The sequence below is a fragment of the Lucilia sericata genome, unplaced genomic scaffold, assembly GCF_015586225.1.
Source record: "Lucilia sericata isolate MDLA Ls3-8-SP2 unplaced genomic scaffold, ASM1558622v1 Contig000682F_arrow, whole genome shotgun sequence".
NCBI lineage: Eukaryota > Metazoa > Arthropoda > Insecta > Diptera > Calliphoridae > Lucilia > Lucilia sericata.
Genome location: NW_023994686.1, coordinates 170,001 through 187,562, shown reverse-complemented (window position 1 = coordinate 187,562; position 17,562 = coordinate 170,001). Strand labels below are relative to the sequence as shown.

Sequence of the window (17,562 nt, the reverse complement as noted above, 5' to 3'; positions counted from 1 at the left end):
CCGTCAACATGCAACAGTCATGAGGCAAATGTAAATATTTGTCAAGATAATTTGAAGAAAAATAAGTAAATGAATTAAAATACAAATGCATGTAGGTAAATTGCATTGATTTAAAATTTTCAATTCACTTTGTATTAATTTTATTACGGCAAAAAAAATACCTAAATACTTAAATATGTATAATGACAGCCATAAGTAATGAGTGAATAAATGACTTACCCTTTCTTCTTCACGTATCATTTCGGCAATTTCGGGTTTTATTTCCATGTCATCATGATGTGAAGATGAGCCGGCGCTACTGGCAGGGCCGGCAGAAGCTGAACCCGCTCCAGCAGCTGCTGCTGCCAAGGAAGCTCCTAGAGCACTGGCCATGGCGGCATGCGAATGGGCAGCATGCAGCTGCTGTTGGGCGGCAAACTGTTGAGCCGCTGCTGCCGCATGATGGTGGGGATGATGGGGATTTGCTAAAGCGGCTGCTGCCGCCGCTGTAGCAGCTGGATGCGGATGTATGGATATTTGTGGTGTGGTGGAACTACTGTTGGGTGAAGCTAATGATAGACTGCTGGTACCAGCATGAGCTGTCATAAGAGATGGCGATAGACTTCTCTCTCTGGACCGGTATGTTGCCGGTGCTGGTGTGGAGGACACAGATGAGCCCGATGTAGCTGAACCCGAACCAGAACTTGAAGAGGAAGACGATGTTGAAGTTGCACTGGCATTAGTAGCCGCCGGTTGATTGCTGGGATTTGGGGAAGCGAAAGGATTTCGCACTATGGTAGAAGCAGTCATTACTATGGGTGGTGGTGTGTTTGTTTCGGCAAATTTTTCCCGATTTAAAGGTGAGGGTGAACGTGATAGAGAACGTGCCCTTAAGCGATCCTCATCGATCAGTAAACCATCCCTAGAACGCTTGCGTACTCTCTGTTCCGCTAACTTCAAATCTAAAGCAGAAGTAGTTTTAGCTGATATTTGTATTCTAGCCCTCTTGGCTTTAGAACACTCCACCTTATCCTCTTCATTATCATCGTTTTTAGCCGCCGCCACTTCTTCCTCATCCTCTTCATCATCGAACACTGTCATGCGCTGTTCGGGTATTAACTGTTGAGCCGCCATGCCGCTACCATTAGGACTCACCTCCGCTAAACCGCGTATTTTTAACATTTCGGCCACTTTTAATAATGGATTAATCTGTTCCTGGCTAACATTGATCTCTCCCTTATACATAAACTCCATTAAAGCCTTTAACTCCTGCCATCGTACATCACGCATTATAACAATGGGATGCTGGCAAGGATTATCATAAAACAAGGCCTGGAAGTAGGGGGAACAGGCCGATAAAATCATTTTGTGTGCCTTTATCGACTGACCCTCACAGGCTAAAGTCACATCCACAAATGATTCATTTTGCAAAAGTTCATCAAAAACATTAGTAAGATTAGTCTGGTAGTTGTTCCAGCGCAAACAAAACTGTTGATTATTGCGGGTCAATGCCTCGGCATTGGGTTTAATTAGATTACTCAACTTCTTATCAGACAAAAAACCTGTCTGTTTGAGAGGAATTTCTCTCTGTTTTTCCGGCTTAAATGTAAATAAATCGGAAATATGTGTAGCTTTTAAGTGATTGGGGGAAGCTGGTAAAGATCTAGATTTGTTGAGTACTACTGCTGGATCCAGTTGCATTTCGGGATCCTCTAAAGTAGTAATAAAACCCACTACCTCGCTAGAGGTTAAAGGTCTGGGTGGCGGTGATATATCTCTAGCCATCGTAGGCTTTATGGATGTTACATGGGCGGTATTTTCTATAAGTTGGGGTGTTGTGGGTTTTTGCAATTGTGCCGTCGGCATTTTGTTTTCTAACTTTTCGGCATTGTGTTCACTGCCGCTCAAAGCATTGGCCTCTTGTGCCATTTTACTGATCTTTTCCATATTACTGAAAATACCAAAATCTTCACCGCTTAGTATTTTTGTTTCAGTACTTTTTATATTATCGCTGTAGTCTACTTTCTGTGTAAAATCAATTATATCTTTTGTTAAATCCATTTTTATTTTCAAGTTTTGTGTTTAATTGTTGGGAAATTATGGTGTTTAAACTGATTAATTAGTGTATATTGTCAGTGCATTTTGGACGAGAGAGAGACGAGCAATTTTTGGTTTTAAGAGAGTTTGTTTTTAGATTATTTTGTTTTAAAAGAAATATCTGCAAAAGAAAATGGAAAATTAGTTAAATAATATTATTTTATCTATCTATCTATCTATCTATCTATCTATCTATCTATCTATCTATCTATCTATCTATCTATCTATCTATCTATCTATCTATCTATCTATCTATCTATCTATCTATCTATCTATCTATCTATCTATCTATCTATCTATCTATCTATCTATCTATCTATCTATCTATCTATCTATCTATCTATCTATCTATCTATCTATCTATCTATCTATCTATCTATCTATCTATATATATATCTATCTATCTATCTATCTATCTATCTATCTATCTATCTATCTATCTATCTATCTATCTATCTATCTATCTATCTATCTATCTATCTATCTATCTATCTGATAGGACAACATTTCCAATACATATTCCAGGAATCGTGAGAAATGTTCCTATAAAGTTTTAAATTTGTTCCGATGTGAACACACTTGTTTTAGGAAAACAGCAAATGGGACAATTACAGGTGAATTTCAATTTAAAATTCATTTGTTTGGATTAACTAATTAAAGGCTTCTATAGTTTAAACTTCTAATGACAGCAGTAGAGCCTTATTTGCAAAACAACTTATGTCACTAAAACCTCGCAGACAGAGGAAGTGTCCTCTAAAGAAAACGACCACAAAAAAGTGGAAATTATAGATTTTTAATTGCCCGTAGTCTGTGGCAAAACTACGATATAGAAGGGTTAACGAAAGCCTTATTTGCAAAACAGCTTAACTCACTTAAACCAAAAAATTGTAAAATTAAAAGAACAAAAGAGCAGAGAAATACTATTATAAATTTCTATAATATCAATCAATGACCTGCAGTCTGAGGTAAGGTCCTCTAAGGAAACAACAACAAAGGTTAAAGGAGGTAGTGGAGCCCTATTTGCAAAACAGCTTAACTCACTATATAGTAAAAATATAAGAACAAAAAAAATGGAAATTATAAATTTTCCAAAAAGCACAAAATATGAAATAGACGCCGTCAGAGGCAAAGTCCTTGAGGGATCAACAGTCTTAAGTGTTAAAGGGTTAACGAAAGCAGTTGAGTATTATTTGCAAAACAGCTTAACTCACTAAAACCTTAAAACTGTAACATAAACTGCAAAATCTTGCCGTTAATGGAAAAATCCTCTAAGGAAACAACGGTCTTAAGTGTAAGGTGAAATGAAGTAATGAAGCCTTATTTGCAAAACAGTTTAACTTACTAAAAGCTTAAAATAGTAAAAACAAAAGAACAAGATATGAAAATTATATTTAATAAATAGAAATTATGAATTACTCGCAGTCGGAACACATAGTCCTTTAAGGAAACAACAACACAACGGTGGAAATTTTAAATTTTCCAAAAAGCAAAGTCCTGTAAGGAAACAATGATCTGGAGTGTTAAGGGGTTAACGGAAACAATAGAGCACAAAATATCAACTGTTCGCATACAGAGGCAAAGTCCTCTAAGGAATCAATGAGAGTGGTAAAGACGAAGCAGAATACTTTATAAATGGAAACAGCACTGAAACTACACCCCACTTAGATTCAATTGAAACTGTCCCAGCTGTAATAATTTTAATTTTACGAAAAACCAAAAAGTGCAGTTAATCACTTTGACAAATAAAGATGTTATATAGAAGATTCTTAAAAGAAAGTTAAAATACAATCTACAGATTCTATTAAAAAGTTAATTATAGACAACTAATGTTAAGCAAAGTTCAAACTTCTTAAATATAACACAAAAATTGGAATTAAACACTTTGGCAAATAAGCAGAGCTTAATTTTGGACAAAATAATGGTAAGTATCCACACTTGATTTCAATACTATTATAAGATTTTATGATTTTTTTTTTTTAGCTGACTGTTTGTTATTTGAGTAAATTAGTGAAATAAAAACTGCTGAGCTCAGCAGTTGCTTATTGCCAACTAAATGTATGAATATTTGTATGTGTGTGTGTGTAGAAGTTCTCTGAGTTTAAGGGTGGTTTGGGTGAACTTTTGTTATGCCTGGCTCATAAATAATAAATTTATGAATACACGCGCTTTCAAAAAAACACACACACACCAACTCATACATACATATATAGTATACTCAATAATGAACACAATATATATAAGAAATTTATACATTTTAATAATTTATTTAATTTAATTAAATTAATTTATTATTATTATTTTCTTTTTTTCGTTGTTGTTATTGTATTCTGTGTGTATAAAGCTTTATACTTGGCGTATTGAAAAATAAATTTTGAAAAGTTTGGTGTGTGTGTGTGTGAGTGTGTGTGAACGCAGCATATTGAGCGCCATGCTTCATTTACGTGCTGCCAGAAACTGTGGTTACCCAGTAAACAACATTGCTGAACTGAACTGAACTGACTCGATTCTCCGGCTGTTGGGTCTTTGTTGTCTGGCTGAGGATCTATAGCATAAAGTTGTGTATGAGTTTGTAATGTCTATATAAGTTTTCTGAAATATTTATGTGCTTGTTGGTGTATATATATATATATATATATATATATATATATATATATATATATATATTTATTAATATTTAATGCTGCACGTCATAAATTATACAAGTGTCGACATTAAGTACTGCTGCAATGATGTTGAAACTAAACGGTAGAATTTTGCAGGCAGAGCAGAAGCTGGGAGAGTTGCTGGTGTTTTTGCTTGTTTCTAAAGTTTTGCATTGGTTTTTAATTTATAAGAACAAAAACAAACTAAACAAAAAGTCTTAAACATACACCATCATCATCACCACCAGCACCAGAAGAAACTTTCAGCAACAGCAAGATTTAATAAATTATTGCTTTACTTTTGGCTGCTGCCACCACTAAGTGGGGTTTTTTCCTCCTCTCTGCCAACAAAACTTATAATTTGAAATCTTTATTTTCAACAAGGAGTCTACCTACTACTTCTTGCTTTCTTTAGTTAGATATCTTTTTCAAATTTCTTTTAATAACAAATAAAAGAATAAATTTTATTGCGCGCGCTTTTGGTTTATTGTTTTTGTTCTTAGTTTTAAGAGTTTAGTTGCTGAGATCCTGGTTGCTGACTTCTTAAGCTAATGCACGTTTGAAATTTTATTGTGGCAAAGAAAGTTTTTGTTGTTATTATTGTTTTTTGTCTTGGCTACAATTTATTTTCAACAAAATGCTCAACGGGTGACCAATTTTATTGCCACCCACTCACTTTCGGCACGTACACAAACTCACACACACACGCACTCCTATAACAAAAATATACCCACAACTGCAAATGTCTGTGTAAATGTTTGTTGTATATTTTTGGTTCTTTCGTGTGTTCATTGTATGTTTGTTTGTTTATTTGTTTGTCATCAACATCTCCAGCAACAGCAGCAGCAACAACAACAGCAGTAATGGGAAAAGTTTTTATTGTGCGCTGGTGGTATGATGTTATGGAACAGCAAGCAACACAGCACGTTGTTACTACATTGGAGGGGGGGTTGACACACAAGGAGTCGTCAGACATTCAGCCAGCCATCCAGCTAGTCAGGCAAACAGTTAAGGAAGCAAAGTAGGAAATCGGAGGTTTGTATGGCAGAGTATGTGTAACTGCTGAAGCTGTAAGCTGCTGATTTTACAGCGAAAATAAAATAAAAACTTTTTCTTTTGAATTTTTGTTGTTGTTGTTGTTGTTTTTAACACGAAAATCGATTTTTATAAACAGATGAACATTGCAAAGAAAAATTAAAATTTCATTATGTAAAACATTTCTTAAAATCTCAAATTTCCAACACCAAGTCCTACAAAACTTTCAATTCCAGATCTTTATAAACTTTTAAAATCTAAAAAAGTTTTTTTTATAAAAAAGAAATCTTTAATATTTATATACCTTTCTTGACAATCATTTGTTAGGTTTTTTTTGAAAACTTTTTTTAAAACACTGTTCACTTTTAATAAAAACACTTTGTTTTTTTTAATAAATCATTCAAATTTAACAGTTTTCCAGCAATAAACGTCTTAGTTTAGTTTAAAACACTTGACTAACTGTTATAAGCTGATCTTTAGTTAGATTTCAGTTATTACGTTCGTTATTTTTTTCTTTTAATATCAAACACTTGCACATGCATTTCTCAAATGTTTATATTTGTTTGTGTGTGTTTTTTTTGTATGTGTTATTGTATTTGTTTTTTTTTTTTGTCATTAACTTGCACTTGCACACGCGATATTCTATTAGAATTTCGTACACACGACGACGACGGTTGAATGTGGACTGATTGTTGTGCCATGAATGAAACTTGATTGTGGTCACACAGTCAGCACACAAACCATGAGTTCAGTGGCTGAGCAGCTGCTGCTACGTTGCGTCATAATTGCTCTGAATGCGCTACTCTCTCACTCACGAAGTGTGTTAATATGCGTGAGTAAGAACAAAAAAAAAAAAAAGATTTTAGCTGAGTATCAGTGAGTGTGTGTGTTGGAGAATGCTCACCAAGTCTTTCTATTCTTCATTATTGTTTGTTTTTCTTTTTATCCTGTCGGGGGTGTGAGTGGAAATATTTTGTTTCGGTTTTCCAATTTCATTCTTTCAAATTGTCCGTCCATCCCTCAATATGTTTACTGCTACAACATGGAATATGAAACATTTTCTTTAAATTGAGGCGAATTTTGGCCGTTGAAATTAAATGGGAGAGAAAACAAGAGTATTTTTTTGAGGGGGTTATAATTTTAAGAGAGTTTTTTTCTCATTCTCATAGTTTTTGACCAAAAAAAACACAAGACTTGTTAAAAGTTGTTTAAGCCAAAAACTTAAGATAACTGAATTTTTCATAGCTTCATTAATAATTTAAGTTCAATTTTAATTATCTTGATTCATTATTTAATTAGCCATTTTAAAAATCCCTGGAGAGACTAATTGAAAGATATACGTAGTTTTTATGTCATATGAGATATGAAAATTTTCCATTTTTGTTTAATACCAATATTGGTCCATTAAACTAACCCAATAATATATGCCCTAAGAAGAAGGTAAATTCAAATTGAAGAATTGCTAAACTCCTTCGAACCAGAGCAGATCACAACAAGGTTAATGTTATCTAGAAAGATATTCTGAAGATTGATGATAGCTGCAAGAACTGATAAAGTTAGAAAGACATAGAGCAGCAAACACAAAATTTGAACACATAGAAATTTTCACCGGTGTTATTGCAACGACGGTCCATATGTAATTCCGACAATCTAAAAAAGATTATACAGCTAACGGTGAAACTGGAAGAATATTTCGGCATCTACAATCATACATTTAAGTTTAATCGATACTGTTTCGATTTACTATAATTGCCAAATTTTGAGGCAAACAGACCTATTGAAGAGGACAGCGATTATAAATTTGTTTTTGATATTAATTTTTGGGATTTGCATTGGATGTGCAAAAAATCTAATCTTAGGTCTAAACATATGTCTACATTTTATCAATGCTTCCTCTATTATATTCTTCAAGTGAGTAGATGTACGTTGACATTCCGCTTGTAATCCAAACCCAAAAATTCTATTAAAAACCTATAAAATTGATTTACATATTTTCCATAAATTCGGCAGATATTCCTGCCCATTTTCAATACCTTGTCCATGATCCATTAAATATTTATTATTACACTTAATCGTCAGGTATTCTTTGTGAGATCTGTTATAAAGAATTCGTTGTAACAATGACAATATGAATATTTTTGACAGTGAATGCACTGAACTATTTTCAATCAAAACTCTCAGACTTTAGTTTTAGGATATGGACACACAGTGCAAACTTAGAAACTTTGCAAAAAAAGTGCAACGCAGTTAGGAAATGGTCAATTTGCCACTTAAGTAGCACAACGCTGAGTACCACCATTATATACAGCTTTATTATTAGAACCGGTCTCTACCACCAAAGTATTCTGACCGATTTCCCTCATGCGTGAACGAGCAAAATTGATCAAAATTTTCCTAATTTAGGTGATGGCGTTCGATATCCAATAAGAAATCTTGCAGATTTCAGCTTAATTTCGGTATCGAAAAGAATCGTTTTCGTCACGTGTTTAATATAAGGTCCCAGGATATTCAGAACTGTGGAACTGCGTGTACCTCTATCCCACGCACTCAACACCGCCCCGTTACAACTTCATTATTCGATACATTATTATAGAGCAAAACGTTGGTCATGTTTATTTTAGTAAGCTGATCACTGCTGTCAACTTGATAGTCTAGTCTATAGTCTAGTCTATAGTCTAGTCTATAGTCTAGTCTATAGTCTAGTCTATAGTCTAGTCTATAGCCTAGTCTATAGTCTAGTCTATAGTCTAGTCTATAGTCTAGTCTATAGTCTAGTCTATAGTCTAGTCTATAGTCTAGTCTATAGTCTAGTCTATAGTCTAGTCTATAGTCTAGTCTATAGTCTAGTCTATAGTCTAGTCTATAGTCTAGTCTATAGTCTAGTCTATAGTCTAGTCTATAGTCTAGTCTATAGTCTAGTCTATAGTCTAGTCTAGTCTATAGTCTAGTCTAGTCTATAGTCTAGTCTATAGTCTAGTCTATAGTCTAGTCTATAGCCTAGTCTATAGTCCAGTCTATAGTCTAGTCTATAGTCTAGTCTATAGTCTAGTCTATAGTCTAGTCTATAGTCTAGTCTATAGTCTAGTCTATAGTCTAGTATAGTCTAGTCTATAGTCTAGTCTATAGTCTAGTCTATAGTCTAGTCTATAGTTAGTCTATAGTCTAGTCTATAGTCTAGTCTATAGTCTAGTCTATAGTCTAGTCTATAGTCTAGTCTATAGTCCTAGTCTATAGTCTAGTCTATAGTCTAGTCTATAGTCTAGTCTATAGTCTAGTCTATAGTCTAGTCTATAGTCTAGTCTATAGTCTAGTCTATAGTCTAGTCTATAGTATGTCTAGTCTATAGTCTAGTCTATAGTCTAGTCTATAGTCTAGTCTATAGTCTAGTCTATAGTCTAGTCTATAGTCTAGTCTATAGTCTAGTCTATAGTCTAGTCTATAGTCTAGTCTATAGTCCTAGTCTATAGTCTAGTCTATAGTCTAGTCTATAGTCTAGTCTATAGTCTAGTCTATAGTCTAGTCTATAGTCTAGTCTATAGTCTAGTCTATAGTCTAGTCTATAGTCTAGTCTATAGTCTAGTCTATAGTCTAGTCTATAGTTTAGTCTATAGTCTAGTCTATAGTCTAGTCTATAGTCTAGTCTATAGTCCAGTGTATAGTCTAGTCTATAGTCCAGTGTATAGTCTAGTCTATAGTCTAGTCTATAGTCTAGTCTATAGTCTAGTCTATAGTCCAGTCTATAGTCTAGTCTATAGTCTAGTCTATAGTCTAGTCTATAGTCTAGTCTATAGTCTAGTCTATAGTCTAGTCTATAGTCTAGTCTATAGTCTAGTCTATAGTCTAGTCTATAGTCTAGTCTATAGTCTAGTCTATAGCCCAGTGTATAGTCTAGTCTATAGTCCAGTCTATAGTCTAGTCTATATTCTAGTCTATAGTCTAGTCTATAGTCTAGTCTATAGTCTAGTCTATAGTCTAGTCTATAGTCTAGTCTATAGTCTAGTCTATAGTCTAGTCTATAGTCTAGTCTATAGTCTAGTCTATAGTCTAGTATACAGTCTAGTATAAAGTCTAGTCTATAGTCTAGTCTATAGTCTAGTCTAGTCTAGTCTATAGTCTAGTCTATAGTCTAGTCTATAGTCTAGTCTATAGTTTTGTTGGTTCTTTGTTTTGGTACCGAGACAAAAGACTCCAAGGTATGGTATCTCTAGTATATAGTACCGACAAGAGGTAGTGGTTTGCAACATCTCCAAAGTGAGGGCTCAAGAGGGAGATAACTATGGAACATTTACAACAACGCCATTTAAATAGCTAGTTATGGAAAAAGTGTTAAATCAGTTTTCTTTATCCTAAAGAGGTTTCTAAGTGTGTCGAACTCCTAGAATTAGATATCCTGACAAATTTGAAGTCAGTTACATCTCATCTTCCTATCACAGTTCTGAGGATACAAAGAGATGTTTATACAAAAATGCAAAAATTACTTAAATAATTGGTGGAATTAAAAATTTCAAAATTAGCAAAATAACGTTTTTTTAAACGTCAGTTTTCATTATTAATTAATTACTAACATCGTCATGTAATTAATATTTTTCGTAAACATTATTCACATACGTACCATAGATATACCACCATAGATATCTATGTAGATACAGTAGTTTTCCGATTTAACGACCATTCAATTCTACGAACATCGCATTTAACGAACAAGCTAATTTTTCCTATTGAGTACCTTAAATAACGAACAAAACTTGTTTTTTGTACTCTGTTTAACGAACTAATAAAAATATTATTATTTAAATGAAGATAAAATGACACACAGTGGTATAGGAAAAAAAAAAGAGGGAAATAATTCGGTAACTTCTAAACGGTTAATCCGATTTTAATGAAATTTGGTATGCACAAAGAGGAGGTGTTGTCGAGTTTAGGTTTTGAATTTGGACCTTATAGGCCAACCAGGGGCCCGGCGGGGGGTCCTCAAATTAGGACACCTCGGCTATGTTAAATTTTTAAATCGATCCTATTTCTTCATTTGAGTTCCGATTTAAAAAAAATTTCGTATATAGAATCTCCTCATCGAGCACTATAAAAAATGTCGTCGTAGCAGTAAATTATCTCTTATAGTTTAGGATATATTCGCATTTGAAAATTAAAATTTTAAAATTTTTACCGTCCTTACTTTAGTTTTTTGATAATAGCGGGTCCAACTATTCCCGATTTTCGCCATTTTTTTTCTATTCGCTTAACAACAAGTTTATATATCAAGCAATGAAAGAATTATGTAAAAATCATGACTGAGTCCAAAGTTATAGGCATTTTAATTTAAAAAATTAAAAAAAGGCGATTTTTTGTCATTTTTTTGGGAAAAAAGTATCTTTTTCTTTTTAAGTTATCTAAAAAGTTTCTAAGAAGATGTATATAGAATTTATACTTTTTGGAAAGCTGACTTTACATAAAATACGATAAATGAAACAAAACCTAAACATTTTTGATACCGAGGGGACCAGGTCCATCCAAAAAAACCCTATTTTTTATGGAAAATTAAATTTTGAGCAAGAATTCTCAAATCGCATAGTCGATATCAAATTATAGTGACCTGTTTTATATGACCCAATATGTTCTTAATCATTTTGTAGCGGGTTTCGATAACCCCGCCCCTGGTATGGATATAATAGGCAAAAAAACCAAAAAATCCCATTTTTGGGATTTTTTAAAACTTTTTGGGAATTTCGGGATTTCTAATAAGAAAATTCGAAATTTTTATTTAATTTTGAATTTTGAGTAAAAAAATCTACCTAACTGTAAAATTTCATCAAAAAATATTCATAAATAAAATTTTTATTGCAATTTGAAAAATTTGTATCTTCGCAAAAACTGCATAAAAAACATTTTTTAATTTTTTTTTTAAAAAGTATTCCGCGAATTTTTAATTTTCAAAAATTATATACAGTTTTGAAAAATAGACAAAATTACCTTTCTATTGATATATAACATGCCTACCTAATGTTTTTTAAGTGACAAATTAATTAGGGAAAACTCAACATCTTTTAGAAAATTTACCTAGCACTTACATTTTTTATAGTGCTCGATGAGGAGATTCTATATACGAAATTTTTTTTAAATCGGAACTCAAATGAAGAAATAGGATCGTTTTAAAAATTTAACATAGCCGAGGTGTCCTAATTTGAGGACCCCCCGCCGGGCCCCTGGTTGGCCTATAAGGTCCAAATTCAAAACCTAAACTCGACAACACCTCCTCTTTGCGCATACCAAATTTCATTAAAATCGGATTAACCGTTTAGAAGTTACCGAATTATTTCCCTCTTTTTTTTTCCTATACCACTGTGTGACATTTATCAAAAATAACAAATAACCTAAGTTGTAGCAAAAAACTATACCGTTGTTTTAAGCGGTGCTTTTATACCCAAAACTGTAACACATTCTGGGTTCTTATTAAATTCTAGTTCGATGTAGCTATGTCCGTCCGTCCTTCAGATAATGACTTTAACGCTCATTACTCGCTTAACAATACGAGTACGCCGATGAAATTCGATACAAATATGTTCTATACTAACCGAAATCTCTAACAAATTTTATGGGAATCGGTCCATAATTGACCTTACCCTCCATATCAGGCCCTCTTAAGAAAATTACTTCAACACTCATTACTCGCTTAAAAATACGAGTATAGCGATGAACTTCGAGAAATAACTTTAAAGCTCATGACTGAATTAAAAATACAGCGATGAAATTCGACACAAATATGGTTTGAAGGTGGGTATATAAGATTCGGAATTTTGTGTTTTGTGCTATTTTTATAAAAAAAGAATTAATTTTTATAAAAAACATTTAAAAAATATTTTAAGTACCTATTTTTAATTATTTTCCTACCAAAAACCCACGTTTTAGTTAGTACTGCATATAACGAACTTTTCAATTTTACGAACAGGCCTGACAACATATGGGTTCGTTAAATCGGAAAACTACTGTATCTATGTATGTATGCATATGTATTTAACATTGTTAGAGATACGCAGAAAAATCATTAAAATTGAAAAAGTACCTGCTACTCACATTTCTTTTTTTTTAAATAATCAAGTGGCAAAGAACAGTCTTAAGATATTAATTGCAACTTTTTTGTTAGCCAATCGTTGGTGTTGTTGTTGTGTGAGTAAACCGTGACAAAGAAAAGGATAGAAAGGGTTGCAGAAATGTGTCTAAAAATTTTACACACATTCTTTTACATACAGTCGTACAGCAGGCGTAAGGATGTAAATGCTTATGCAAGTGTGTATATTTTGCATGAAGGAAAACAGTGTGTGAATGTGTGTGGTACTGTGGATTTATTGGGTGGGTATGGTTAGTATTTATGGCCAACATGCTAGCTACTGTTTTATTAGTACGTTTAGTGTGGGATGTTGTGTGTGTGTGTAACTTGAAATTCTTATCTCGTATTTGCAACAAAAGTTTTTCTAGTTTTCTGCCTAGTAAATATTTATATTTTTTTTGTAACAATAGTTTGGCTTCCAAGGAATGAGTAAGAGTGGAAAGAAAAAGAAAACATGTATATTCACCTACGAACAAGAACAAGTCAAGATTTAAGCCACGCCTTAAGAGTAAACTCACACACAAATGCTCATACCCAACTAACTACCAGCTGGCGGCGAAAAAAAGTGTATTTTTTTTGCTCGTTTTCTTTATAAATTTCTTCCCCATTCACATTAAAAACTTATAGTTTCATTTGCCCCAACCCAGAAAATATACCGGTACATACACACATACTTGACTAAAAGTTTACCTTTGAATGCTCTCTTTAGTTGGGGCATGCTGCTCTTAAAAGTAAAAAGAGCAAACGAATTTTATTATAATTTACTCGTAAGAGTCATTTTTCTATATAACTTTTTGAAGACAAAAGAAAAAATTGTATTTGCATTTTATTATATGAGTTTTACAACAACAATTTTTTTATCACAATTACACACAACTAAACAAATACTGTGGGAATCTTGTGTGACGTCATGGAAGAGGTGGAGCTAAATGTATTATTTTTATCGTTTTATGGGCCAAAACGGGTGTCTCAAACAGGACACTATTCACAAACAACACAAAGGATGATGGCAGAGTAAGTGTGTGAGAGTGTGTGTGTATGTGTGTAGGAAACGCATAGAATTGTTTGTAAAATTATATTTGCTCCATCACGTGACTCATGACAACAACAACAATAGCAACATGTATGAATTCATGGATGGATGGATGAATAAATGTATAGGCATTACCACCACTACTTACACACACACACAAACATTTATATTTTATTTCACATGACCTTTCTCTCTATTGCTGTTCTATGAATATTTAAATGACAACAAGAGTATGTATGTGTGTGCGTATAATTTATTTATATTAAATAAATATATACACACACATTTATACTATTTCTACTAATGTATACACACATACATTTAGGCATTTGTATATAAATATTTATTCATATATACATATGTATTTTTTTATTGTATATAATATTCTGGCACCTACACACTCACTCACACTTACACACAAATAAACATGCGAATTAAAACATTCGTAATGTCACTTATATATATAAAAAAAAAGTTGCAACCCACTTCTTTGTCATTGGCAGATCGGCAGAGGCCTACATGCGCCCTGCTATACATATAAATACACACACACGCATACACATTTAAATTTATAAAATATTATTATTTATATATAAATAGAATATATAAAAATTTGTATTTTTCTTCAGTGTTATTAATCAATCTTCTATCTCTCAAGATTCTCAAATTAAGAATTGATTATAGATAAATAAGAAAGCTTAATTCAAAACCTCTTTTGTGATATAAGAACGTGAAATGTAACTCTTAAAGATCTGCTTAAAGTTGCTTACTAGAAAGAATTCTCAAAAGTTAAACTCAACCGGGAAAGATTTTATTAGTTCGCATTTATTTCGTTCGTAATCGTTGTAGATTATTTCCAATTTTCTCGGCCTCGGAATTGATTCTGTGAAACCAGTTCTTTCATTATTGATAATTATACGAAATTTCCCCCTCTGAACTTATTCTAAGAAATCCCTATCAAGTTGACATTCGTTCCATAGAATTGTCTACATCCAATTTCAAAATGAATGTCGAAGTGCTTTACCTGAACACCTGCCGTGTTGACCTATTTCACGGTGGGTGAGCTTCTTTGACGATTCACCACCGCCCCTTTGTGTATCTTACACGCGAGTGGCAATTTTTGAACATAGTTTTGCCGATCTATGTACAAACACTTTGCTCAAGTACTCTAGCTATCCAATCTCTTGCCATAGTAGCCCCGTTGGGAAATGACTTAAACCATTTAGTTAACCAAAAACTACTCTCCTGTAAGCATTATAGGGATACATGATCCGTTTAGTAGTCCTATGTAATGCAGGCATGTATAATGTTTATTATTTTTGAAAATAACATGGTCCATAGCCAGCATGACATAGGACCATGTTGCGGATCTTGTACTCCCATAATTTTTACTACGTTGTAATGCATTGATGGATTATGTGGTCCTCACCTAAGACATCACAATGTTAAATAGAGTATGTTTTCTTCCAAATATTTGGATTAGTTTTGGACCAGTCCTTGCAGGAGTACTCTTTACACCGCGACAAGGAAAAGGCAATCATTAGTTGAGAGTCAATAATCAACGTAACAAAAGCCGATTGATGGTATGACGAATACTCATATCCCTAGAGCATTCTCATCATCGAGAAACCCCCCCTTAATGCATTTTTGATCTTTTAAGTCGCCCAACCACACTATTGAGATGGCTCTGTCATTTTGTCAACGGCACCTACAGACGAATTGGTGGTCCTAGGGACGAATGTTTGCTCGAAATTGTAAATCTCTAGAGTAAATAATCGCACAGTTTTTCACGGACGAAATTACGCCTTATCCATAAATCCACTGAACTAAGAAAAGTTTAATTGCCCTTGGGAATTGAACAACTTTCCGAACAAACTTTCAGAATAATTTTAATTCCATGGTTTTGAATAACATCCTAGTAAACGTAATGTTAAATTTCATTATCGTAAAAACTTTGACCTATTGCGATATCCTAAAAATGTATTACACCTCTCCAATGTGATCGATAAGTAAATGTGGCCTCCGATAGATTAGTGGTTAGTATTCTAGTTTAGTAGACCAGAGGTCATGGTTCGATTCCCACCTGAGGCACTGGTAAAGGATTGCACAACAGACCCGAAGAGGCCTTGCGGTATATCTTTGGATTTGAAAAATTTCAAACTAACTTTTATTCCGATGCTCCCAGAAAGAACTAACCCAAATTTTAGTAGATTTATTGGTGGCGCGCGGTCTCATTAAGTATGAAAGATTCAAACTGATTTCTAGTAAAAGGGCCAAAACATTTTAGATATTCTGTTAGTTGTGATGTGGCATACTTGAGTTTCTGTCGCCCATGCATCGATCGCTTTCGATGCCACAGCCAGGGGAATATGAATATGCATTTACGAAAAAGTTTTCTTCTAGAACCATCCATTATGAGGACAATGTAAGATTTAAGACCTCTTACATTTCTTTCTTTGGAAACTACAAATCTTTACCATTGGTGGTCAAAATACTGTAATTTTTTCTATATCACCGATTCAGTCTTTGTCGGGTTGACTCCTAAACTTTTGTTTCGTAAAGTTTGGATAATTTTCTGTTGCAAAACAAGTTTTCTTACAAATATGGACATGCTGAACAAAAATTCGTCAAAATTTAAAATTATACATAATGGGAATTAATAAGTAAAAGATGAGTGTTCCCAGCAAAAGCTTACTTTTCAATGACTACTACATACCCTCTGCAGTACTTGAAACAAGTCTAGTAATGACTTACACATAACTATCTATGTAAGTACTTACTCTTTGGACTTTACATTTTGTTTTCTATACAAACGAGTAAGAAAATTTTTAAAAACTAATAGTAGAGGTATGATATTTCTTTTCTCAAAAACAAAACTACTTACATAACTCCCGATTTGTACACAGAGGGAAAGAAGACGTTTTAAAAATTATACACGCCTGGTACCAAATTGACACCGAAGTTTTTATAATTTTTCAATAACATTCATTGTCAAAGTATGTACGGATAGTTGTCAAATAAAGAATAAAAATATAAAAAAATACACGACGTTATCAAAACAAACAAAAAATAATGTGTTACAACGCTACGTTGTCGAAATCACAACGATGCATTGCCGAAATGTCACAAAACGTAATTGAAATGACAACAATGTGTTATTGCAATGACAACGATGCGTTGATAACTGGGTGAAATTTACATTTTATACACATCCGTTGTCTAAATATTAACAAACGTGGTAAGCTCACTTTTGACAATGGATTGTATCAATTTCGGTACTTTTCTACCAGTTTTTTCCCTCTGTAGGTGATCGTAGTAAGAACTTACCTATTTCTATTTGTTTCGAGTCTGGTAAGTACTTAGTCATTAGTTTAATATGGGTGGCCATATTAAACTATTGACTTAAAATGTTATTGTGTAAGTAAATTTTAGCACTTTAAAACCCTTGGGTTTATAAAACTCGCCTTTCGGTACCATACCAAAAAACATGTTTATGAAAAGATTCTGCGTTTGAAAACCTGATTTTGAGATTCGAACATCGATCGTATCAATTCACATTAAGGATGTTGGAAACCTATTGGGTGTATAGCTTCCAGGCCATCTAAAATAAAGTTTGAAGATCAAGAATTGAAGACTTTACACCATGAAGAAGTCTTTACAAAATTTGATATATT

The 17,562-nt window shown here is 33.3% G+C and overlaps 1 protein-coding gene across 1 annotated transcript; it reads right to left on the bottom strand.

Moving 5' to 3' along the window:
• Window positions 1-215: 215 nt before the first annotated feature.
• On the bottom strand, window positions 216-6,440 carry LOC119607273 (protein bric-a-brac 2; the record flags this gene model as incomplete). The annotated part of the gene is made up of 2 exons (XM_037961134.1): window positions 6,058-6,440; window positions 216-2,197 (listed from the first exon to the last, which is right to left on the bottom strand). A coding segment is annotated over exon 2 (1,825 nt), but the record flags the coding sequence as incomplete, so codon positions are not given.
• Between the last annotated feature and the right edge of the window lie 11,122 nt (window positions 6,441-17,562).